The following is a 25,610-nucleotide window of genomic DNA, read 5'->3' on the forward strand; positions in this document are numbered from 1 at the left end:
CAGCTGCAATTCATCCCCCCAGCCACACTCAACCTCTTCCCCTGCAACGGAACAAAAGCTCCCCCCATGCAGAACGCGCTGCAGCTGGGGCCAGCAGAAAAGAGACAAGGAAGGTAGCCCGAGGTCCGGGGAGGCAGAGTCTGACCCGCTCGCTGGTTCCAGTGGGTCTGGGTGTTCGGTGGCTGCATGACCCAGGAATTCGGGTTGTGCCAGCTGGAGGCACCAGAGCCGAGTCTCCCCTGCACATCCAGCAGGGAGGGAACCTTAATGGAGAGGAAGGATTGTTCAGTGGTTAGCGTACGGGCTTGGGAAGTTGCACTCGGGGTTTCTATTCTTGGCTCTAGGAGGGAGCTGTTAGAGCAGGGGAACTGGGAAACAGGACTCCTGGGTTCTATTCCCAGCTCTGCCACTGTGTGACCTTGGGTGAATCACTTCCCTGCTCTGTACCTCAGTTTCCCCCTCTATCAATACAGTGATGCCCGCCTGCCAGGAGAGCTGGTGCCTCCACTGGTTGCTGCTCTCCACCCCAGAGGTGGCTGAATTTTGGTCTGGGACGCGCTTTGGGATCCTAGAGGGGAAGAGATCAGTGTAAAATGTGGTTTATTTTCCCATCCTTTGGGTTGCAAAGTCTGAACCCAGGAACTGAGGCTGGACTCTCCCTCCCCTCCCCCTCTCAGGAGCACACGGGATTGCTGTAGAAACTACTGAATGAAGGCGGGTGGCGCTGCACAGACGGGGGGTTCTCAGCCACAAGTTACTGTACAGGCCAGTCACCCCACAGGAGAGCGACCGCCGCTTCCTGCCCTGCTCAGTACCACAGACACCCACCTGGGGACTGGCTCAGCCTGGGGTCTCGGCTTTTAATTCCTCCCGACGCTTCAAACCAAAGAATCTGACACTGGCTAGAGCTAGGGGCTGTACGCGTGTCCACCAGCCAGCTCTGCTGCTGCCCTTCAATCCTGAGCCACGGTCCCTGCCGCTGTCCCAGCCCTGGGCACCCCCGGGCTTTGCCGGTGCCCCCCATCCCAATTCACAGCCCCCTGCTATTCCAGCCCGGAGCTCCTCCCGTTATTCCAGTTGTAGCATCCCCCTGCACTCCCAGCTCTCGGTAAGGGAGGGACCATGGAGCCTCAGCCCTTGCCTCCCCACAGCCTAGGGGCAGCCAGCCCCCTCCCCTTTGGACCCACCCCGGAACAAGCCCCAGTTGAGGGGTTCCCTCCAGGCGTGAGCAGCCGAGGCAGCTTTTCCAGGCTCAAGGCAGGTTCCACTCCCGCTTCATCCCCGGGATTTTAACCCCTTCCTCTCCCTGCTGGCCTGGGGTGTGCACATCCCACTGCAACCCTCCCCCCTCTTTGGGGAGCACAGAGCCCCCCAGGGCCCAGTCCGGGGCCCTCTCCAGCATGTGACAATTCTATAATGGTCCGTGGGCCGTGACCTGCAGAAACCAGAGGCAGGAGCTTTTTTGGTGAAGGAAGCCCACACGTAGTAATTAAAGTGACACAGGCAGTGACCTGGCTGCTGGCTGCCAGCACACGGCAGCAGCAGCTGCAGGCAGCAGGTCGCGGCACCGTGACCATGGACCCCTCAGTGACCAAAGCCACCCTGAAGGTGCTGGGGCTGTGCGTGGTCCTGATCTTCCTGGTCGCCGCCGTGACGATCTCCGTGGCGGTGATGATGTGGCACTCGGAGGCAGTGCGGATGCTGCAGGGATGCCGGGAGCAGGCAGCCAATGAGACCTCAGCCCTGGGGGGCCGCGTGGCCGAGCTGGAGCGGGACGTGGCCGAGCTCACCGGGCGGCTGCAGGAGGACGCCCAGAAGGAGAAGCAGCTTCAGAGGCAGCTGGGCCAGGCCAAGGATGAGGGCAGGAAGCTCAAAGCCACCTTGCTGTCCTGCCGGGAGCGTGAGGTATGAGCCAGATTATAGTGGGGTGGGGGGAGTGGTCCAGGAAGCCCAGGATTTAGGGTAATGCTGGGCTCCCTAACTGGCCCCTTACAGATTCTCCTAGGGGCATGTGACAGTCTGAGTGCCCAGCTGTGGCAGTGGGGCTGTAAGAGAGTCATAGATTCTGGGACTGGAAGGGACCCGGGGGTCAGTCTGGGTATTATCTCACTTGTAACCCAACCAGCTGGCACAGCCTCCCTCCACGATAATGGCTTTCTCAGCTGTGGGTCTCAGGCACTAGCATGCTGCAGCAATGTTCAGCTTGCCAACTGGGCAGGGCCTGGCTGAGCTGGTGGGGGGGGTTGAGGGGTTCCCTGGCATCCTTAGGGGCACTGGTTTCCTCCCCAGGAGGAATCGCATCCAGCAAGTGAAGAGACCAGAGCTCCTGGTATCTGGGCTCTGCAAAAGACCCAGGGGCATTAAAAAGGCCAGTGAAAAGTGTTGGCACTGATGCGTACCCAGCGCCGTCCCCAGGAAGCTGCCTTGGGCTTTGCCCCTGGGCCACCCCGGATTTCACAGCATGGGAGCAGGAGGGATATGCTGAGATCCCAGTAACGCCCTGACTTTCCTCCATCCCTAACTGGGCTGCTGAGGGTCTTTCACCCAGCAGGGCCGTTTCCTGAGCCCTGGGGCGTGACCAGCAGCTGCTCTCGGGGTTCTGCTCAGGACAGCCCCTGCCCACGACTGCAGCAGAGATTGGAGCAGGAGCCCTGCAGCTATTCCTAGCTAAGACACAGACCAGAGCCATTTGGGACACGTATAATTAGGTGTCTCGCAGCCTGTTCTTTTCCTCACGTTATTGTTAGCTCCAGCTCCCAGCTGGGAAAGGGCCGGTCCCAAGGGGCAGCCAGCCCCACCCGCCTCTCCTTGCTCTCAGACCGGACCGGACCGGTCCAGAGGGCTGGCTTTGGGCGCTTCCTGCTCAACAGTGGGCTGCTGTAGGCAATGAAGGGTCTGGAACAATCACTCCTGCTTCCCATTGTTCTCCCAGCCCCACTTCCTGTCCAGCTGCTGGAGGCGCAGGGGACACACCCAAGGGCCAGGGGTCGGCGCATGCTTGGGGTGGATTCCATTTCTTCTACCCCCCTGGAAGGGCGAGGCTACCCCCCATGTGCCCTCGCGGGGGCAGGGCGCTCAACAGCCCCCTGCATCTGCTTCCCACCCCTTCAGAACTCAGGTGAATGCAGATGTTTGAAGAATAGGTGGGTCCACTGGGGCAGGGACGGCTTTAGGCCTATTCCACCAATTCCCCCGAATTGGGCCCCGCGCCCAGTGAGAATCCCTTCCCTGGCTAGAGGCGCCTTTTTAATTTTTACTCACCTGGCAGCGCTCCGGGTCTTCGGCGACACTTCGGCGGCGGGTCCTTCGCCCGCTCCGGGTCTTCAGCAGATCTGGAGCGAGTGAAGGACCCGGCGCCGAAGTGCCACTGAAGACTCAGCACCACCCGGTGAGTACAAGCCCCACGTGTTCTTTTACATGTGTTTGGGTTTTTTTTGTCATCCCTGCCGGGGCCCCGTCGAAACTGTTCGAATTGGGCCCCGCACTTCCTAAAGCCGGCCCTGCACTAGGGGGACACTGGTGCTCCAGGCCCCGCCCTGAGTTCAGTTCCTTCCCCCTCCACCCCCAGCCAAAAATAACCCAGGTTTTGTAAAGAAAACACAAACTCTCACAGGTTTTACCCAGGAGGGCCCAGCCCACCCCCTTAAGGGCCTCTCTGTCTGTTTCCCTGTATCTCCCGCCTGGACCTTGTCCTTCTCCACAGGCTTTTCCAGCCAGGCCCTTGCAGACTCTCCCCCGCCTGGAGAGCTGGCTCCCTCCCTGCAGTACCCACAGACATAGCTGCAAACTCCTGAACTTCCCCCCTTTACTGCAATTTCCTGCTCTTTTCAGCCTGGGGGCCCCTGATCCAACCTGGGTGGGGCTTATCCTGTTATCAGGGCTGGCGTAGCCCCAGGCTCTCCAGCCCACGGGCAAGCCACCCTGTTACGCCCGCTATGAAAAACCCTTCTGCCTTAAATGGGCACAGATCGGTGGGGCAACCTGCCCTGCCACCGGGGAGCGTGGCTCTGCTGACCCCACGGGGTCACATGTCTCTCCTGCACCACAGCGGACCTGGCCCTGAGAACAGCTTGGTTAAAGATTCCCCTTAGGGGCCGGCAGCTGGATGGGAGCTGGGTGGTGCCGCGTTCAGAGCTCACGCTGCCCCCCCGAGGCCTGGATTTCCAAGCAGCCTCGAGCTGGGGAACCTGGCGTGTCCCCCTGCTTCGGGAGCGCAATGGCCATGTGCGAACGGAGGTGGCGGCGCGGGGAGGTGCGAGAGATGCGGCGGCAATGCTGGCTGGCGGGAGATGCCATGGGGAAGGTTCTCGCTCTTAATCATGCGAGGTTGGGGGGGAAAGAGGAGGCTGGAGTTAAATAAAGAGATGGGGGGAATGAAGACAGTCTCCAGCCATTATCGATCTAGTCTATCTAGCCAGCCACCCATCCCCCAACATCCCTACCCATATCCCTCCATCCCTACCTGTACCCCTCTACCCTCCAGCCCTCCACCGCCGTTTCTAAGCCCTGTGCCTGCTCCTTTCCCTTCTACCCGTATCGCCCCACAGAGCACGCTCTCCGCCAACGTGACAGCCCTGCGGAACGCGCTCGCGGCCATTCAGCTGGAGGGCACCGAGATGGACACTAGAAACATCGCCTTGCAAGGTGGGGGAAGGCAGGGGCATCCAGAGTGAAGGATGCGTGGTAGGGGCGGGAGAATCCCCTCCGCCAGGCTCCACTGCTGAGCAGGGTGAGGGTCTGCCCCACGGGGTCGGGCCCATCCCACCTTGGGAGGCTCTTGTGCCATTGCCAGGCGGCGCCCTGCATGGGTCCGGGAAATCCTGGCAGGGCCCCACATGGCGGCTCTACCCCGGCCTCATGGGAACTGGCCTCAGTCCACTATTCACCCCATTTGCCTTCACTGAGCAGCCATGGCTGAGCTGGGCCCGTTCCATACAGTCGAACTCCACCCCCGTTGGAGCACGCTGGGTGAGCACTCCATCCCGCTAGCCCCGGCTGGCCGGCGCCCGGGCATCCTCCCCGGGGTCCTGCGGCTGTGAGCATGGCCGCTCCTGGGCTTGCGGGTCAGGCGCCCCAAGGGGGTGGGTATCCCCTGCCCTGCGGTGGGTGTGAGCCCTGCTCTCTGCCTGCCGCCCGCAGCGGAGCTGACCCAGTGGCAGGGGAAAGCCACAGAGCAGGAGCTGCGGCTGGAGGAGGCCCTGCAGCAGCACCAGGCGTCGGAGGCGCAGAGGGGGCAGTGCGAGGCCCGGCAGAGCGAGCTCCAGCGCAGCATGTAAGGAACTGGACAACGGCCTGGCCCCCCCACGCCCCCGGCTCCCAGCCAATCATATCCTGGGGAGGGATTAGCTCCCAGCCAATCATATCATCAGGGAGCATTAACATCTGGCTCCCAGCCAATCATATCCTGGCCAAGCATTAACCCCTACCTCCTAGCCAATCGTATCGTCCCTGTCCATTGACCCTGATTCCGATCCCTTTGTATCCTCCTGGGGCGTTAAGCCCAGCCCGCCAGCCAATCAAATCCCCAGCCATCGTCACCTGACTCCAACCCAGCCCCCATCCCTCTTGCTCCCAGCCCTCCACCGGGGCCATTAACCCCTGGCTCTCAGCCAATCACAGCCTCAGGAATGGTCCCCCCTCCCCCTTCCCCCAGCTCTCCTAGCCAAGCGACCCCTTGGCAATACTGAGGTTCCTCCTGCAGCCTGGCCTCCCCGTTCCTGCTGCAGGGGCCTGGAGCCCCACCCCCATCACTTGTGGGTGGGGCAGGGCAGGGGGGCGACACTGGGGCTGCTGGCTTTTTGGGAAGGGGCATGGTGTAGCCAGTGGGTTTGTCTGGAACGTCCTGTCCTACCTGTGCTTTCCCCCCGCAGGCGGGACTACAGGGCCGAAATCGAGTCCCTCCAGCGGCGGCTGAGCTCCCGAGCCACCAGGCGCAGGTGCCCCCCATTCTGGTATTTTGTGTGGGTGCTGGCAAGCACTTCTTGCTTTATTTTCTCGCTCGTAAGTCCCACGGAAATGAGAGACTTTGAAATAACAGCATGTGTTTGCGGGGGAGGGCTGAACGGAGGGGGTCGGCACTTGATCACCGGGGGATTGCTGGCACTCGGCCCCACGCCCAGTTCCACTCTTGTGTCCTGAAACTAGCTTTCCTCGTACAGCTGCACAGCAGAGCTGGGCTTGGTACACAAAGCCTGTGCACAGACACACACCCGCATGCACACACATACGTGCAAACATACACAGGCAAACGCACATGCTCACACATGCATGCACACATCTGCTCTCCCGTGTGCTCACACATACAAACACATGAATGCAGGTATACTCATGGGCACATACATGCACATAGGTCCAAACATGGATGTGCATACATGTGCCTACTCATGTACACACCCATGCCTCACACACACCCAAACAGGTGGACACGTGCACATACACACACACACACATACAGGTTTTGGACACACACAGCTCTAAGGACATGCTGCCTTTTCATGGCTGCCTACACTTTATCCTAACCACCTCTCCCTTGTGCACATAAAGCCACTAACTTCTTCCTGCAAATCAAGACCCGTTGCCATGACACCAACTAGAAACTGGCCCAGTAGCGATGGCTTGAAGGGCAGATGGGGAGGGCATCTGTGTAGATGAACAGCTAAAATCATATCCTCAGCTGGCTCCCAATGGCATAGCTCCATTGACCTCGTACGCCAACGTACACCCAGCCAAGGACACGGGCCTTTATGTGCAGAGACCCCTCGCATGGAGCTTCGACTGTACGACCAGGGACTGCCTAGCGCAATGGGCTTTTGCTGCTGATTTCACTTTGAGTACTTTTTGCTGTGTATTCTCATTAACCCTCTGTGTGAATGATAGAAACGGCATGGAGTGCAGACATGTATCTAGCATGTGTGGAGAGATGTGAATGACTTACGTTTCCATATATGTTCTCTCTTATGCAGGAAGGGTTGAAATCTTACATCTGAAGCATCTAGGGGAAGCCAGGCTTAAAGGAGATGACAGGGCTCGTGAGCAACCATTTCTGACCCCCACCCCCCTTTCTACAGAGCGGGGCACGCTGCAGCTCCACACCAGAGACAGCTGCAATGACCCGAAAACAGCTGCAGCATGGAACGGCCCCGTCCCGCTCCAGAAGCCAGCAGCCTCCTCCTGCAACAGTAACAGCCATAAACTAATTGAAAAGACACCGAGTCCGCTGGATCCTACTAGGCTGAGGCACCCCAAGGGATGCTGGGAAATCTGTCATTGTACCGTGCGGCATGGACCTCTCTCTCTCTCTCTCTCTCTCCTGGCTCCATTCTGTCTCCCTCTCCCTGCTCCTCCCTTCCCTCCTTTGCGACATGCTTCTGCCTGGAGTCTACTGAGCTCTGCACAGCGTGTGCCTGCGTCTAAGCTGCCTGGTGTCGTTCTTGATCGTATAATCTACTCACCGGGAGGAAATCAGACCACCTGGTGCTAATTTCCCCTCTGGGGCTGGACTCACCCATGAGGGAGTCTAACCAGCATTTAACAGCCTGTGTTTGTATGCAGATCTGCTCATTAATATTTAAAAAGTAGCTGCCTCATGGGTCTCATTAGTGACACCAGCACCACGGCAAGGACCAGGTATCCCTGCAGGCCCTTTGGCCTCCACGAACATAAGAACGGCCCTACTGGGTCAGACCAAAGATCCATCTAGCCCAGTGTACTGTCTGCCGACAGTGGCCAGTGCCAGGTGCCCCAGAGGGAATGAACAGAACAGGGAGTCATCCAGTGATCCACCCCTGTGGCCCATTCCCAGCTGCTGGCAAACGGGCCAGCATTTCAGAAAACCCACACCTCCATCCTTTGGAAGTCTGGCAGGTTGTCCAGGTGTTAACAGGGTTAAGATCTGGCCCTGTCTCCACAGAGATTTTTCACCCACCACTGAAATCTACCCGCCCTCTGTGGAAGAACTTAGCAATTGCTTAACAGCACCCTGCCAGGCAGCACCACCAGAGCAGGATTTGGGACAGGAATAAATTCTCCAGCACAAACTACAGAGAACATGTAGGGGAGCAGAATTCGATGCTTCAAGACGGAAATAGGCCAGGGTGCCTGGGTGAGGGCACCGTGTGAGTTAGAAACGTTGTTCTAGGACTATGTCTGCTTTTGAGCTGGGAGGCGGGATCCCCAGCTCCTGTGGACGTTCCCGTGCTAGCTGTGCTCGAACAAGCACCCAAAACCAGCAGAGCATCCGCAGCAGCTTGGGCTGAGTACAAGCCCGCCTCGACCCCAGGCATGTACTCGGGCGGTAGCCTGAGCCCCTACGGTCCCACCCACATGGGCACACTGCTACTTGCAGGTGTTAGCACCCGGAAACAGCTACGCCAGCTGGAATCACACCTCCCAGCTCAAATGTAGACCTACTCTCTGGCTCCTCTGAAAGCTGGTATTTCCTGCCGCTCAATAGGCCATTAGTCCAACCCGACCTGAGGCATCACCACGGGTAACTAAATTCCTCCCTTTTAATAGTTTATACGAGTCATTTCTATCAATATACAAACTTCTATTTTCACTGCAGGGGCCAGATTTCTCTGCAGGGGCAGAGCAATGACTAGCCCTTGGAACACTGGTTACGGAGCTAGATCTGTAGAAACGCCATTTAGTAGCTAAAAACCAAGAAGCAAAGAATTGTGCTGTTCCACCTCGGGTAACTCTGCCAGCGTGTCCCCTGTACCTGCACACATTGTACTCATTTAGATCATGTACATGTGCATTTAGTGCACTGGTCTTGGGTGGCAACCAGTTTGGGAAGGACGTTGTTTGTCCACTGGAAGGCAGTTTTGTAACAAAGGCAGATCGGTTACACAGAACATCCAAATTCCAGCTTCCCCCCACAAGGTCTTTCTCTCCTGCCTGTCCCAGCTCTGAGGTCACAAAGTTAAACAGCTGGCCACGTGGGTGGCTGCAAATTCTCTTCTCCTAAAGCAAAGGGCCCAGGGATTCCTAATCCAACCAGCTCAGTTTATGACCTGCAAGGATTTTTGTAATGCCACCCGGGTGCTGCTAATCCAGCCTCATGTTCCCTGCCTTCCAGGGCACCAGCTGTATTAAAAACTCTGCCACAGGGAGTTCAGCTACCACTTGTGTTGGTGGCACTTGGCAGGATAGGTGCCATCTCGCCCGCCCGTAGTTGTGTTGGCTCCCAGGGGACTGGCAGGGGTGACAATGCAGCAGGACAGGCCATGGAGAGCAGAGATGAGGGGTATGCAGATGTTACAGAGTCATTTATCAGAATCTGATCACACTTGAAACCAAACAAAAGATTTCCAGGAAAGTCACAGATGCTTCTGCCACTGCTATAGCAACTTCCTGTGCATAGGGCAAGCGGTTAGTGTTTGCAGAAGAGCTTCTGGCCTACAGCCTGCAAAAACCATCAGACGGCAACACCAACAGCACTGAATTCTGAGAATCACAAAGCAACGGGCAGGCAGAGACCAACCCGGATGAAAGTGTCCCGGCTGGTCCACACACCTATGCAGTACGAATGCACACATACAAATGTTGTCCCGTGCATGTGCTGAGACCAAGCACAGGTGAGCACTAATAATACTTTCATGAACATGCTAAGATGGGGCTGCTCGACTCATGCTTCAGGCCATCAGCTGATCACACCAAGGGTCAGGAGGGAATACTTCAGCTGACTAGACATGCAGAGGGCACTTGCTCCTGTTCGTGATGCATCAGACATTAGGCCAAGATGGTAAATCCAGTGTCCTTGCGTGCATATAAACTCATAAACACATGCACAGACACACACATATATGCACAGTTATCCATATGCACATCCATACACTATTCCACATATGCACCTCCATATCCACATCCATGCACACACACATACCAGGCACACGCCATTGTGCATGTGAACACACACACACCTCCCGCTGCCCTGCCCTACAGAGATTTTTAAACCCTGCCAATTCGCTCCTCTCAGCATTCACGGTAGGCGGGAGGCCCTCACAGCCCTGGAGATTCCACCCAGAGCAGCAAACGCACCATGAGATTCACTTTCGTGGCTGGGTTTCAACCTGCATTTCCCCGTTGTAATTAATCCCTGTTTGAAGGTTGCTCTTTGCTGGCAGAGTTTCACAGGTGGCGCCGACCAGCTTGTGGAGCAGGTGCTGGGCTGGGACTTGTTCCCAGCTCAGACACAGACCCCTTGGGTAAGTCCCTGCAACTCCGAGCCCCAGCTGCCCCATGGGGATATTGATTCTTCGGTTCTCCCCCCCATTTGCCTGTTCAGGCTGTGTGGGGCAAGGCGTCTCTCTCCCTGTGTCTGTGCAGCATCAGGCCCGACGCCCCATCCTCACCTGGGGGCCTTAGGTGCTACCCCAATGCAAATTATATCAGAGAAGGTGATTTTCACTGAGTTGCCCATTGCCTGCCTGTGCCCAGCCCCCTCTACTCCGCTGATGGCTCCCTGCATGTGCAAAATCGGGCCCTGCTAAAAAATGTCCTATGGACGCACAACCAGAATCCTTCCCTCCCCTTGCTGGAGCCGCCCCCCTCCAGGCCACATGGGGCCAGGTGCACTGGCCTGCAGATGGCCCTGGCTCCCTGGGTTAGGATGGGGAGTCAAGGTAGGAGGGAAACTGCCCGTTGGCTTCATGGCCCAAGGGTCTGGTGGTGCTCCCGAGAACCCTCCCGCAGGCTGCGCAGAGAAACCACGAGAGGGAGCTGCAAGCTCGCAGGCCCGGCGACCCAGGGAGATTTACTGCTCTGAGTCGCCGGTGGGAAGGGAGGGTTTTAGCCCAAGCCCAGGATGGTTCATCCACAGGCTCAGCTCACAGCAGCCTCGCTAGATCCCAGGGGGAATCGATCCTGCACGAACAGGGGAGAGGATGGGATTCACTCTCCACCAGCTTCGCAACCCTTCTAGAAGATATCCCAGGAGTAATGCACTGGGGTCAGCACGAACTCCAAGGGGGAGCACCCCCTATGGAGTCACCTGCCCCATCCCCTGCAAAACAGCGCCCCCTACGGAGCCACCTGCCCCATCCCCTGCAAAACAGCGCCCCCGACCGAGCCACCTGCCCCAAACCCGGCACAACAGCGCCCCACGGAGCCACCTGCCCCATCCCTGCAAAACAGCGCCCACGGAGCCACCTGCCCCATCCCCTGCAAAACAGCGCCCCCTACGGAGCCACCTGCCCCATCCCCTGCAAAACAGCGCCCCCTACGGAGCCACCTGCCCCATCCCCTGCAAAACAGCGCCCCCTACGGAGCCACCTGCCCCATCCCCTGCAAAACAGCGCCCCCTACGGAGCCACCTGCCCCATCCCCTGCAAAACAGCGCCCCCTACGGAGCCACCTGCCCCATCCCCTGCAAAACAGCGCCCCCTACGGAGCCACCTGCCCCATCCCCTGCAAAACAGCGCCCCCTAGCACCGCACTGGGGCCAGCACTGACTCCAAGGGGAGCACCCCCTACTGAGCCACCTGCCCCATCCCCTGAAAAGCAGCGCCCCCTACTGAGCCACCTGCCCCATCCCCTGAAAAGCAGCGCCCCCTACGGAGCCACCTGCCCCATCCCCTGCAAAACAGCGCCCCCTACTGAGCCACCTGCCCCATACCCTGAAAAGCAGCGCCCCCTACTGAGCCACCTGCCCCATTCCCTGCAAAACAGCGCCCCCTACGGAGCCACCTGCCCCATCCCCTGCAAAACAGCGCCCCCTACGGAGCCACCTGCCCCATCCCCTGCAAAACAGCGCCCCCTAGCACTGCACTGGGGCCAGCACGAACTCCAAGGGGGAGCACTCCCTACTGAGCCACCTGCCCCATCCCCTGCAAAACAGCGCCCCCTAGCACCGCACTGGGACCAGCACTGACTCCAAGGGGAGCACCCCCTACTGAGCCACCTGCCCCATCCCCTGCAAAACAGCGCCCCCTACAGAGCCACCTGCCCCATCCCCTGCAAAACAGCGCCCCCTACTGAGCCACCTGCCCCATCCCCTGCAAAGCAGCGCCCCCTAGCACCGCACTGGGACCAGCACTGACTCGCCCGCCTCCTGCTAAACCACCAGCCCCATTCTCTGCAAGACAACCCCCCCGTGCCACGCTAGGTGCCTGGGGTCAGCACGGACGCAGAAGGGAGGGCACCCATTGCTGAACTGCCACGGGCATTTTCTGCTGCTCCCTTGCGCCCCCTAGCCCAGGCCTAGCGGCCGGGGTCTCACCCTGGGTCGCTGCTAGGAGCGGAGGCCCAGGAGTGGTGCTGAGAGTCTGGCTGAGCTGTGTGGAAGAGGCAGAAGGACCCAGACAATGGCGAGTGAGCAGGGAGCCAGTCTCCTGTCCCAAGGGCGGCTGGGCGGGAGGTGACTCACAGCTGCTATTCCCAGTTCAGGAAGGAAGCCGCAGTAGCCGGCTGACACTGGCCTCAGCAATTACAGACACTTAGCAGCCCCCAGCCAGCCCAGCTGCCTCTGGGAAGATGCAGGGAACGGAAACCAAGATTGCTGCTGTGGGGTCAATGCCCGAAACGTCTCTGTGCCCCACAGGGAGCCCCTGTGCACACGCGCTGCTACCCCAGGGCTATGGCACCAGGGCAGCCATGCCAGTCGCCCCAGACAGACACCTCTTCGCACGCCCCGGGCCATTCGCTCCAGATCCGCACTGTGCCCCCGTGGGCTCTCTAGGGCTGCAGGGGTGTAGGTGAGGCCCAGTGCAGCCCACTCCTCCATGGGAGACCCCAGAACGAATCCCACCAGCCCTTCTTCGTCCACCAAGACTCTCCCCCAGCCATGGGCACACGAGCAACCCCAGCTGTGACTCGCATCCTGCGCTATTGCTAGACGGGGTGAATTGGTGTCAGGACCAGCGCTCTGCCTGGCCCATCAGACCTGCGACTCCCCCTGCCCAGCCCAAGCCCTCGGGAGCAGCTGGGCTGAACAGACAGGGCCCCAGACGCGGCTCCTATAGGTCTGGTGCCCCCCAGCCCCCACTGCAGAGAACCTCCCTCCCCTGCCTCCAGCTGGGGCAGCAATGGGATCAGAATGGTTGCATGGTAATTTGGTAGCACCTGCTTGTGAATGGCCAGCCCCAGAGACCCAGCTACTCCCAGCCCCAAACGGGGCGCTGTGGTCTCTCCGCACCACCCAGCCCTGCCCCCCAGTGGGCACACAGCCCTATGCACCTCACAGCCCCAGCTCCTTTCATTCTATCTTCACCCACGGCCGCTTCCCACGGTGCCACCTTCCCAGAACCCACTGGAGAAGCAGCCCTGCCCCGAGCCTGGTCTCCCATGGTGCCCTTGTCTGGGCCGTGCGGCGTCACCTGCTCTAGGTCCTCCACGCTCTCCTTGTACCTGAGACCTGCCCAGAGACGGACCCTCTCGTCTCCTTCAGCCAGGCTACAGCTGGGCTCTTTCCTCCCCGGGTGACTCCAACTCGCGGCCTCCTCGCCGCAGCCTCCGGATAAGCCAGGAGACCCAGGGCCCGATGCCCGTTGCTGTCCAGAGCTTCCACTGGCTTCCCAAGGGCCCCAAGAGCACACGCAGGCATCCCGCCGTGTTCCTTCCCTCCAGCCTCCCCGCACTGCGGCTGGACGCCAGCATCCCGACCTTCCTGGAACCACGGAGCCCTCCAGTTCCCACTCCTTCACTCCGTCCGCGCCTCCCCGCTCCCTCCACCGAGCTCCCCGTATGACCGCCCCACTGCGGGGTCACAAGCTGCCTCCTCTGCATCTCCTGCCGTGTGGGGCAGCCAGCCTCCCCGAACCTCTCTGCCCTGCCCCCGACTGTCCATGTCCCCCCTCAAATCCCAGCTGCAAAGATCCCCATCCCCCTGGCTTAGGCCTGGGGCTGTGTTGCCACTTGCAGTGGGCCTGGCTCAAGCGGAATCTACTCCTGGAATGGGAAGGGGGGAAAACACCACAAACCCAGGTCTGTTTTTGGCCATGTCCCAAGGCTGTGAAATCTGGCAGGATTTGGCACCCGTGGAATTAGCCTCTGGCCTAAACACTCCCCAGAGCTCTCCTACGCTCTGACAGCTTGTCCCTGGGCCAGGGAGGGAGCGGGCAGGGGGTGTCTGGGAGCTGCCAGACCCTCATAAACAGTGAGGATTTCAATGCGCCAAGATACGATCCAAGCTATTTCCTCCATTGTCCTGGTGAATCAGTGAGTTACGCAAGGGGGTGTAGGTACCAAACAGCCTCAAACCCCCCCCCCCCGAAAGTTTTTCTCTGGCCCAGCACTGGGTCCCTACAACCCCAGGCCCCCAGGATTAACCAGAGAGCTGTAAATTGGACAATGGCCCTGTAATTCTCTTTCCCCGCTTGCTGGTTCTCTCCAATGCGTGAGCTCTCTCTTCATTTTCCAGATGGGATGCATGGTACCCTTCCCCCAGAGCGTGGCACATTATCTCCCTAGCGTGTGCCGCGATCGCCTGCTGCAAACACCTGCACTAGAAAAGATCTATGGCGTGAGCTGGCATGAAAGCCGCCCGGCTGGCAACATCTGCACCATGAGAAACATCTGCATTATGTCCTGCCTGTGGGAACAGACCTGAGCTACCCGGGGAGAACATCAGTGGTGCGGGCTCCCTGCTGGAAACCCCTTTGCTACCTGGCTGGAGAGCAGATTCTGCCAGCTGTCCGCGATCAGGTTCTCCTTGTTCCCCTGAATTGCTAGTGGCTCTCCAGACGTTACTGGGGGTTGGCTCCAGGCACCTTCCACCCGATCCAGGCATCTGGAGTTTGCAAACAGCCCCCGTTATGTTCACAAGACGCTGGAGCACAGAACCGCAGCCAGAAGCAGGAATATCAGGCTGTTCCCCCCGGACCATCTGCCAGCTGAGAATGGCTAGAGTACAGTAATGCCCTGGTCATACCACCTCCCACCCCACACACCACCTCTGGGGCAGGGAGCAGGGGGGGCAGAGAAGCCATCTAATGACTCCCCTATGCTGGGAGCCTCCCAGCTTGGCCAGATCCAGAGTGGTGTAAACCAGAACAGGCGACAGAATGGGGCCCTATTATTCTCACGGGCCCGATTTCTCCACTCCTCTGCCCCTCGTTTGGTCATGTACACCAGTGCCCCATTGACACCTGACCCCAGAGCGTGCCCCCATTCTGATAGCGGGGATCCTGTGCGACCCTCCCCCAGCTCCAGCCCACGCCCGGACGTCTACACTGCAGTTTTATAGTCCCTGAGCCCCAGTCAGCTGCCCCGGGCCAGCGGTGGGTGTTTGACTGCAGTGTAGACACACCCTCAGCGTAAGCTCATAGATCTTCTCCTCAGCGACGTTTCCCAGCAAACCCCTTGAAAAACAAGCCAGTTTCACGTCACACGATTACTCTTCAGTTTCAGCCTATGTCAGTTTCCCCTTCCCGAGTGATCTGGGTTCAAGCAAAGGAAGGTTGCACAGCAAGTCAGGCTCAAAGCCAGGCACAGAACCCAGGAGCCCTGAGTCCAACCCCCTGCCGCACGGCTGAAACCAGCTCCCCGGGGATGCTGCAGAGCTCCCTAAAGAGACCAGAATGCAGCCCACCGACGGGCGGCACTGACCAGCACCGTCTCGCTGTTTCCTTGGGCTCCCCCGGCAGTCTGTCTGTAGCCACGTGCTGGCTCGTTTTATACTTCGACTGTAAGATCCTTGGGGTAGGATCTGTCTTTTGTTCTGTGTTCGTAGAGCGCCTCGTGTGGGGGGGTCCTGGCACCGCGTTATGCTCGTACAGATAATAAATAACAACTAGCACCTTTGTTCTGCAGGGAATTCAGGAGACCTGTGGGCGGTGGGAGAGTCAGGGCTGGGCTTTTCCTGTCCCCCGTCAGGGACTTTGGGGTGCCTGTGCCCACCAGTCCCTTTAGCAGGGGCATAAGAGAAATGCCAACCACAGGATATTCAGACATGTGACCGTGCCAGAGACGGGCTGGCCTGACTCACAGAGAGCCCCTCAATGGGCCCTAGGCGCAAGCCAACACGCGCAAGCCCAGATCTCCATGCAGCCGAACCAACCGGCATTTTGAGGGCCAGGCAGAGTCGCCTAGGGACTGAATCTCCACCCCGGATCCCACAGCTGCAGGAGCACTAATACCACCAGGCAGGAGCCGGGTCTCTCTAGCCCAGCCCCACCCACCCTTAGAGCCAGGAACTTCTGCTGTGACCTTCCCCAGCTTCGGTTTTGGCCTGCGGCTGGGGAGTCAGATAGGGAACAGGAAGCAAAACCCCACCGACCCCTCCTCAACCCTCCCCCTGCGTTCCTCCTGCTTTGCTGCGAGATTTTGTGCTGAAAGCGCAACAGCCACAGACTGGCTCCAGGCGGATGTGAAACGTGAGCCCCTTCCCAGCCCGGCTCTGCAGAAATCGGGCCTAGGTTTCTCGGAACAAAACGCCAACCCTGGCAGGTTTCCACTGGTGTCCCATCAGCATCCTCTGGGCTGCAGGTGGGAGACAGGCAATGCAGCTCCCGGACAGACTGGCTGGGCAATCAGAGACATCCACTACCGTCATGTCCACTTTTACCATCTGGCTAAGGGAACCCTAGTGTCACCACTGCTGTGCTCAGCACTTAGGACTGGTTTTACATCCCCTTTGATCCGCTGCCCTGAATAGGGGGCAGCAGCATTTCCTGGACCTCTCCCAACCTACATCCCAGCAGGTGCCAGGTCTGGGGGAGTATCCGGAGAGTGGCAGCTCTGACTGCGAAAGACACCGGCACTGGTCCCAGCTGTGGGACTGGGGAATCAGCTATGCACAGTCACTTCGCTTCCACCCTGCCACCGGTCCCTGCACCTCCATGGCAAATCTGACCAGCACCAAACCATTCCTGTGAAAACTAATGAGATGGCCACCCTGTGCTCCCGTCACTTTGCACCCGCATCGCTGGACAATCCAGAGAAAATCTGCCATTTAGTTAATAAGGAAGAAGACATTCTGCAAGGCAGCATGGCCCAGTGGCTAGTGCACTAGACTGGGACTCAGGAGACCTGCGTTCTGTTCCTGTCTCTGCTCTGTGACTTTGGGCAAGTCACTTCCCCACTCGGTTCCTCAGTTTCTCGTCCTCCTGCCCTTTGTCTTTTAACAGTACAAGTTCCTTGGGGCAGGGACTCTCTCTCACTACATGGCTGTGCAGCACCAGGCACAGTGGGACCCCTGATCTCAGTCGCTGATGTAATAATAAGGGAAGATGCTTAGGGGCTTCTCTACACATGAGTTCCTGCTCAGCATCTCAGAATCTGCAGCTTTCTGGGACCGTCGCTGTGCTGTAGCAGTGTCCACATGAGAGGTTACTGTGCAGCCAACTGGTGCACTGGCGATTCAGTTACTCGCCGCATAGACAGGCCCTAGGAAGAGACCAAAGAAACCCCCCGCGATAATGAAGGACGTTGACTCTAGCTGCAGTTATTGTGCAATGAAAGTGTAAAGCAGCAGATTTAAAACAATCCAGGAGCAACTCAGGTATAATTGGCCTGTGGAACTCTCTGCCACTAGGTCCTACTGAGAGCAAAAGAGCGGAGCAGGATTCTTGAAAAGATGAGAGATGTCTGTGCATCATGAGATCAACCAGAGCTACAGTCCAGAGGACAAAAACCATTAGAAGGGCCAAAACCCCACCTGCTTCAGGGCATAAACAAACCACTGAGCGAGTGGGATCAGGAGGGAATTTCCCCCCAAGGGCAGGTTATTCCATAACTGTCCACTAGGGGCTTTCTTGGCCCTTCCTCTGAAGCAACTGGTAGAGACAGGATATGGGGCTCGATGGCTGACTGGAACTAGAGCAGCCCCCTGTTGACACTGATCCCGGTCCAGCAAAGCCCTTAGGTACATGCGTAATTCACCATGCGAGTAGCCCCAGTGATGCCGTCCGAGGGGCTGAGTCACGCGCTGGCAGTCACACCGCGTCTGTTCTGAGCCCTGCCATGCACCACCAAGAGTCACGAGCTCGTGAGATCCGTTGCTTAGTCTCGTGCAAGTGCCCCCAGTGGAAAAACCCCATCGAAGCTAACGCAGGAGGAGATCTGTCCTGCACCCTGCAGCGGGGGCATAACCCTCTGCTCATTACACTCTGCGGGCTGGCTGAAAGCTTCCGCAGAGGGCTCTGTTCTCCACTCAGTCTGATAGGAAGCCGCGGTATCTGATATTTCCCATAAGGAGTGGAGCTGGCTGGAATCAGAACCAGGCTGTATCCTGGGGAGACGGATTCGGACAGATTTTCCATTGATTTCACAGAGCCTTAGATCAGGCCCTATGAGCCCGTCCCAGGGAGCATCCCCCTCGCGCACACACACCCCTGCTCCGAAGTAGCAGCAGGGACGTCAGTTGGAGACACACAAATAAAGCTGCGGGGGAGGCGCGGGGAGTTTTGTCCCAAGTCTCGCCCCTGTCCATTACAGGCCGGGAACAATAGCCCGTGTGGAAACGGCAGCCGTGTTGTGCCGGCGCATCCGGAGAGGCAGGAAGGAGCCAGGCAGGAGGAAATATTAAATAGAGCAATATAAACACTCGGCTGGGGGAATAAGGGGCGGACGCACCCCGCCCCACCGCCGCTGCCAGTGAAAGCGGGGCCGGAGAGCTGCGCGGCGGCAGTGAGCCTGCAGCATGGACAAGAACGCCTACGCCATGGCCAAGTTCGGCCTGGAGTCCAGGGACAACCTGATCCCCAAGCGGGACTGTGGCTTCTACATGAAATACATCTTCCTATTCACCTCGGTCATCCAGCTCCTCATCATCCTGGGGCTGGTTCTCTTCATGATCTACGGCAACACCCACGCCAGCACCGACACCCACCTGCGGCACCTGGAGGAGCAGGTCCAGGAGTTCTACAACAAGATGACGCTGCTCAACGCCAAGAACAAAAACCTAACCCAGCAGCTCAACGCCACCAGCAAGGAGAAGCTCGGCTGCTCCCAGCAGCTGACAGCAACCCTGAAAGAGCTGGAGAAATGCAACGCCAGCCTGCGGGCCTGCTTGACCTCCCAGGTAGGCCTGCCTCGGAGAACCATCCCCTGGGGTGCACGTGCCCCCGTGCCCAAGCTGTCTGTCCTTCCATCCATCCCTCCTAGCGTGTGTCTCAGCACCCTAGGACCCAAGAAATAACAAATGTAATGCTGATTTCAGAGCCAAATTCACCCCCGGGGTAATTCGGTGGCATCCCACCATGCCCGGCCCATCCGTCCATCTCTCCTTTCTGCTCCGCGGCTGACCAGGGCGATAAGATCCACTGAGGCACAGAGGTTCTTTTGCAAGCAGGAAAGTGACCGATTCAAATTTCATCTCCAAATATCCTCATCCCCTGACGGGCGCTGCAGATGTTTGTTTCGTTAGCGTGGGGAACCTGGGACCACACTACCGAGCATCCTCTCCATAGGAGAGACGGGATACCACTAAGCAGGGGAAATTCGGAATTTTAAGAGTGATCTCTTCTTGAGGGTGCTGTGCATTGTTAAGCATCTGTCACGCTCCACCCCAGAGGTGGCAGCATTTCAATGGTGGTGGGTGAAATTACTCCTCTATCATTTCTCCATTCTTGCCATGCTCATTGGAGGAGTTTCTTAACACTTCTCTATTGCTCCTTAGCTAGTCAGAGAACTGGAAAATGGAATTCTTTTCATTTTGCAGCTTTCCGATAGAAACGCTGATTCAAAAGTTTCCGTGAAAATTCTTCTATGTTCAGTTTCTTGGCCTTGGGCTTCCCCCGCTGAAAAAGGAGGAGAACTCAAAGCCACAAACCCCTATTTTATGGTTTGTTTCTGGGGTTCTGTTGAAAATGTTTGTTTTCTAACAAAGGTCGATTTTGGAGCAAAGAAAAAAAAAAGTTTTGTTGGAAAAATCCCAGCACCTTTTGGGTGCCCACGGGGCTAATCAGCTCCTGCTGCTGTTCTGACGCCCAGAGTGTGACCGCACCCTCCTGCTCCTTCAGGGACTGCACCGCGCTAAGGCCTTAAAGACGCAATTTTCTCTCCTGTTATACACTCGAACCACAGACTGTTTTTCTTTAACTTCTCATAAAAATCAGCACCAAGATCGGCTCTACTCAGAGATTCAAGCTCTCCTCTCCCTCTAGCTTAGGTTCTTATATGACCCTGTTCCTGCCCTCCCCCCATCTCTGTGGAAGTGCTTTTGTCCACATTCTACAGATGGGGAAACTAAGGCATAGAGAGGCTACGGGTCTGTCTCTGTTGCAATTAAACACCCGCCCCGGCCCATGCCAGCTGACTTGGGCTAGGGGGCTCTTTATTTGCAGTGTAGACGGTTCAGGCTCCCCCTATCGCAGGGTCCTAGAGCCCGGGCACCAGCCCAAATGTCTGCCCCACTGCTGAAAAGCCCCTTCACCTGAGCCAGCAGGCACGAACCAGCACAGACATTCCCCAAATGACTTAGCCTAAGTCTGTGCCTGAGCAGGGAATTGAACCCACAGCTCCCAAGCTATTACGCTAATCACAGGAACATCCTTCCTATGGCAGCAGCCCCCCCATTCCCAAGCATGGTCTCTGCAGGTCCAGGTTAAGCAGCACTGGCCCTTGCTGTAGCTGGTCTGTGGCCAACGCCCAGAGTGAATCCGTAGGGCTGTCAATCCAGCACCTTTAACCTACCCACACAATTCCATTTACGGGCCAGATTCTCAGCTGTGCTGAAGCCAGGGGAGCCAGACCAATTTCCACCAGCCGTTTGTCCACTGATTTTTACATATAAGCCCAACAGTCACTATCCGACACACTCACAATCACACAGGACACTGGGCTAGTGATTCCTAAATATTCACCTTTGCCAAGACCTGCTCTAGTGTCCGACAAGGACCTGGCACAGGTTTGCTGTGAACTGGGAAACGGACAACTCACTTTGCCTGAAATTAGAACCTGCTGGAAAAATCTCAGGTTCTGGACTGAGGGCAGCGTTCAAGCCATTTGCAAATGCAGGTTCTGTTTGGTGCCAGCCACATGCTGGGTTGCTGCAGAACTTTTCATTCTGTTCCCCAGTTGTCTCGGCCCATGGGTGAGAATGCCTTTCAAACCGAGTTTTGATGATTGGATTAGTGCTGGATTCCAGCTAGTTACAAGTTGGGGGGTGGGGGATTCGCTTAAATGGATCAGGGGCTGGGAGGCACTTGCGAAACTCAACATCATCTTGCAAACCCCAACACACCCAATGCAAAAGTCTCCCTGGTCCCAGGCCCCCCCAAGTGTCTCATTCCATCCCGTGAGCTATTCGGAAGAGGGCAAAGACGGGGTCACGGCATTGACAGCAATTCTACAGAACTGCCGCCAGTGAATCCCTGCTTCCCAGAGATGGGGCTCAGCCAGGTCTGGATCCACCAAGTGCACTGGGGAGCTTGGATCCAGGATTTTGGCTCAGGTCTTCTTATAAAGACCTTTACGTGTCCTGATTTGCTGGGGCGCTGAGCACCCCACAGCTCCCAGGGATGATCAAGACCTAGAACTCAGCACCTCTGAACACGAGAAATGAGTCAGGGGGATTCTTTAGTTACTGAGCACGGTCTGGTATGTTGCAACATTCCTGTTTCATCAATGAACATTTTTCTCCTTCCGTCCATCTGTCTTTCCCCGCTCCCCAGTGATCAGACAGACTGACTCACGGGGCCTCCCTGCGCAGTTCCACTATGGTTTAGACAGATGCCCCAGAGCAGAATACAGAGACAGGCTTGGAGCTTTGCCAGCGCCAGCACTTGAGGAAAGCGAATGTGCCCAGTGATTCACCCACAGCCTTCGTCCCACTGCAGATCCTACTGCTGAGCACACGACTCTCGCACACTGGGGGAAATGAGCCAGGGAACGAGCAGGCCAGGGAGTACTGGCTCATCTCTCCTGGTCGCTTTGCACTGGATTCTTCTTCCTCTGAGCTAACAACCCTTCGCCTTCGCTGGCTCCTTCCACCCAAGCTTCACCTCTCACATTCTCTGTTCAAATGGGTCCTGGGCAGCAGGAGCAGCCGGTCTGTGCAAAGCCACCCAGCAGCAGCATGGCACAACTGGTCAAGCATCTACCCTCAGGAATGGAATCATGGGGGGGAGGAGGGGATGCAGATCAGGACTGAGAGGCACTGGCAGACCCGTGCGGAAGGTGAGCCCAGGGCTGGGATAACAGGGGGCTGCGAGTCAGGACTGAAGGGCACCAGCAGGGCAGGAACGTTCACGAGGAAGCAGCTTCCACGGTGCACGTCTAGACAATGCCCCCCGCCCCCACCTTGTCTCCAGGAGCGCCCACGTTCCTCACCGTTCTGCAAAGGGAGAGCGGCCAATTCCCTTCCTCCATCTCTGCCGCCCTCCCAGGAAATGTCTGGGAATGGCTCCCCCGGTGCCGGGGTGGCCACGCGTCCCTTGTGGCAGGGAAGCTCTGACGCTCCGTCCCCCGTTCTCTCTCCAGGCCCAGTGCCAGAATATCTTGATCTACGCTGAGTACAACAAGGTGATGGTGGAGCAGTGCTACAGGAACATGAACATCCTGAACATCACCTGCTACGGTGGGTGGGAGCTCCCCCGTCCCCCTCTCCCTCCCCTGCCCAGCTCAGTCCCACTGGTGTTGGTGGAATCACGTCAGGGCCAGGCAGGGTCCCCACAGGCTGTCCAGGGCGTGGATGCAGCCAGCCCCCAACACCCCAGGCAGGGGGGAACTTCCTGATCCTGCTCACTGCACCTGCCTGATGTCAGAGAGTCCGGCCTGCTTCCCCCTGACACCACCGGGGCTGGTCATCCCGCATGCACACACGTCCTGCCCCAGGCAGCGGGGCACCCGGGGCTCCAGGAAGGCCACATGGCAGCATTGTGGAGCTCACGGTTGTGGAGAGTGGGGTGCAAACCCTACTTTGTCTGGGCTGCAGGAGCAGGGGCCCTCCCGGCCCCAGTTGGAGTCCCTGGGACTCCCTCCCCAACCCCCCAGCTTTAGCAGCCGATAGTTTTAGCTTTGTAGGACCTGATCCCAACCCAGGGTTGTCGGACTTTCTACTCACACAAACCCGAACACCCTTGTCCTGCCCCTCCTCCAAGGCCCCACCCCTCCTCACTCCACCCCCCTCCCTCTGTCGCTCATTTTCACCCAGCTGGCTCAGGTGGTTGGGGTGTGGGAAGGGGGTGAGTGAGGGTCCCGGCTGGGGGTGCAGGCTCTGGGGTGCTGGAGGGTGCTGCGGGCTGGCCTGAGGGGGATCAGGGCTGTGGCAGGGGGTTGGGGTGAGTGAGGGTCCCGGCTGGGGGTGCAGGCTCGGGGGTGCAGGAGGGTGCTGCGGGCTGGCCTGAGGGGGATCAGGGCTGTGGCAGGGGGTTGTGGTGAGTGAGGGTCCCGGCTGGGGGTGCTGGAGGGTGCTGCGGGCTGGCCTGAGGGGGATCAGGGCTGTGGCAGGGGGTTGGGGTGAGTGAGGGTTCCGGCTGGGGATGCAGGCTCGGGGGTGCAGGAGGGTGCTCCAGGCTGGCCTGAGGGGGATCAGGGCTGTGGCAGGAGGTTGGGGCACAGAAGGGGGTATGGCTCTAGGCTGGGGGTGCAGGTTCCAGTCTGGGACCAGAAATGAGGGGTTCATGGTGCAAGAGGGGGCTCTGGGGTGGGACAGGGGGTTGGGGTGGGGGGTGAGGGCTCTGGCTGGGGGTGCAGGCTCTGGGGTGAGGCCAAGGGGCTTGCAGTGCAGGAGGGGGATCAGGGCTGTGGCAGAGGACTGGGGCACAGGAGGGGGTGAGGGGTGCAGGCTCCAGGCAGCGCTGACCTCAGGCAGCTCCCGGAAGCAGCAGCACGTCCCTCCTCCGGCTGCACCTTGGAAGCACGGCCAGGTGGCTCTGCGTGCTGCCCTGTCCGCAGGCACTGCCCCGCAGCTCCCACTGGCCGCGGTTCCTATGGCCAGGAGCTGGAGCGGGGACGTGCCGCTGCTCCCCAGAGCTGCACAGAGCCATGGCAGGCAGGCAGCCGGCCTCAGTGCTGACCAGAGCCGCCAGGTTCCCTTTTCCACCGGGCACCAGGCAATTCTATCCCAACCCCCGAAATCCTGCTGGGAAGGGATCAGTGGGGTCACCCCTGCCATGTGGGAGCAGAGTGCTGCATTGAACCGGGGGCACCCCAGCGTGGCCCCCTGGATTTCTCCCCCACTCTGCACTGCTAACCCCGAGAGTTCAGACATCAGCAGTCGGACCCCATGAGCTCACCAGTGAGCTGCTAGCGACCCACACCCCCGGGCCTAATTCACTAATCCTCATCCCCTCCCCCAGCCCAGCAATTAATTCTGCGCACACCCATCACAGCTGCTCCTTACCCCCAATCTCATGTCTCTGCTCCTGTGGCTCCAGGGCTCTTGTTGGAGGGGGGAGCAGACTGATCATTGTTCACAGGGGGGGGGGGGCGAGCCACCCTGAGCTGCTGGGCTCTTCCTGTCCCCACCCCTCCAGTGAGAATGGTGTTGGCTGTTCCTTCACCCTCCCTCCCCTCCTCAAAAACTCTTCTGGGAGTAGGGAGGGGGTTGCTCTACCTGCCTCTTGCAGCAGCTGTGATTGGCTGCTCTTCCCCAGGAGTCCCTCCCCCCTAGGGCTGACTCCAGTGGGGGGATTGGGTGCAGAGAGGGCAAACTGAGAGGATGGGGTGCTGCAGGAGGGAGAGATAGGGTGCAGGGGGAGGGGGAATCATGACATTTGGGTGCAGGGGATGGGGATGTTGGGGGAGGAGGGTGCTGGGGGAGGTGGGTGCAGGGGATGGGGTACTGGGGAGGAGGGTCTGGGGGATTGGGTGCTGGGGAAGTGGGTGCAGGGGAAGGAGGGTGCTGGGGAGGAGGGTCCAGGGGATTGGGTGCAGGGCATGGGGGTGCTGGGGAAGGAGGGTGCAGGGGATGGGAGTGCTGGGGGAGGAGGGTCTGGAGGGATTGGGTGCAGGGGATGGGGGTGCTGGGGGAGGAGGGTACTGGGGGAGGAGGGTGCAGGGGATGGGGTGCTAGGAGAGGAGGGTCGGGGGAGGTGGGTGCAGGGGATGGGGTGCTGGGGAGGAGGGTGCAGGGATGGGGTGCTGGGGAGGAGGGTCGGGGGATTGGGTGCAGGGGATGGGGTGCTGGGGAAGGAGGGTGTAGGGGATGGGGTGCTGGGGAGGAGGGAGCAGGGGATGGGGAAGGAGGGTGCAGGGGATGGGAGTGCTGGGGAGGAGGGTCTGGAGGATTGGGTGCAGGGGATGGGGTGCTGGGGAAGGAGGGTGTAGGGGATGGGGTGCTGGGGGAAGAGGGTGCAGGGATGGGGTGCTAGGAGAGGAGGGTCGGGGAGGTGGGTGCAGGGCATGGGGGTGCTGGGGAGGAGGGTGCAGGGGATGGGGTGCTGGGGAGGAGGGTCTGGAGGGATTGGGTGCAGGGGATGGGGTGCTGGGGAAGGAGGGTGTAGGGATGGGGTGCTGGGGAGGAGGGAGCAGGGGATGGGGAAGGAGGGTGCAGGGGATGGGAGTGCTGGGGAGGAGGGTCTGGAGGGATTGGGTGCAGGGCATGGGGGTGCTGGGGGAGGAGGGTGCAGGGGATGGGGGTGCTAGGAGAGGAGGGTCGGGGGGATTGGGTGCAGGGCATGGGGGTGCTGGGGAAGGAGGGTGTAGGGGATGGGAGTGCTGGGGGAGGAGGGTCTGGAGGGATTGGGTGCAGGGGATGGGGGTGCTGGGGGAAGAGGGTGCAGGGG

At 59.0% G+C, this 25,610-nt stretch overlaps 2 protein-coding genes and 1 long non-coding RNA gene across 4 annotated transcripts in view; 2 read left to right on the plus strand and 1 right to left on the minus strand.

Moving 5' to 3' along the window:
• Positions 1–24,382, minus strand: LOC120391918. Of its 2 annotated transcripts, none has more exons than XR_005591531.1 (3): positions 24,227–24,382; positions 22,213–22,390; positions 1–263 (listed from the first exon to the last, which is right to left on the minus strand). It is a non-coding gene; the product is annotated as an uncharacterized LOC120391918 (long non-coding RNA). The 2 variants fall into 2 exon arrangements; XR_005591532.1 differs by lacking the exon at positions 1–263 and adding an exon at positions 1,374–1,889.
• Positions 1,576–7,501, plus strand: CCDC194 (coiled-coil domain containing 194). The gene is made up of 5 exons (XM_039516163.1): positions 1,576–1,905; positions 4,548–4,644; positions 5,140–5,272; positions 5,871–6,000; positions 6,963–7,501. Exons 1-5 carry the CDS (start codon positions 1,576–1,578, stop codon positions 6,984–6,986), a joined length of 714 nt encoding a protein of 237 aa, XP_039372097.1. The 3' UTR covers positions 6,987–7,501.
• LOC120391916 (plasmalemma vesicle associated protein) overlaps positions 18,059–25,610 on the plus strand; it is a 12,548-nt gene continuing 4,996 nt past the window's right edge. The window contains exons 1-2 of the mRNA XM_039516162.1: positions 18,059–18,961; positions 22,363–22,459. Of these exons, the coding sequence (XP_039372096.1) occupies positions 18,581–18,961; positions 22,363–22,459 (478 nt within the window). The 5' untranslated portion in view covers positions 18,059–18,580. The remainder of the gene's footprint in view (positions 18,962–22,362; positions 22,460–25,610) is intronic.

This window comes from Mauremys reevesii, linkage group 26 (genome assembly GCF_016161935.1).
Source record: "Mauremys reevesii isolate NIE-2019 linkage group 26, ASM1616193v1, whole genome shotgun sequence".
In the NCBI taxonomy this organism is placed as follows: Eukaryota; Metazoa; Chordata; order Testudines; family Geoemydidae; genus Mauremys; species Mauremys reevesii.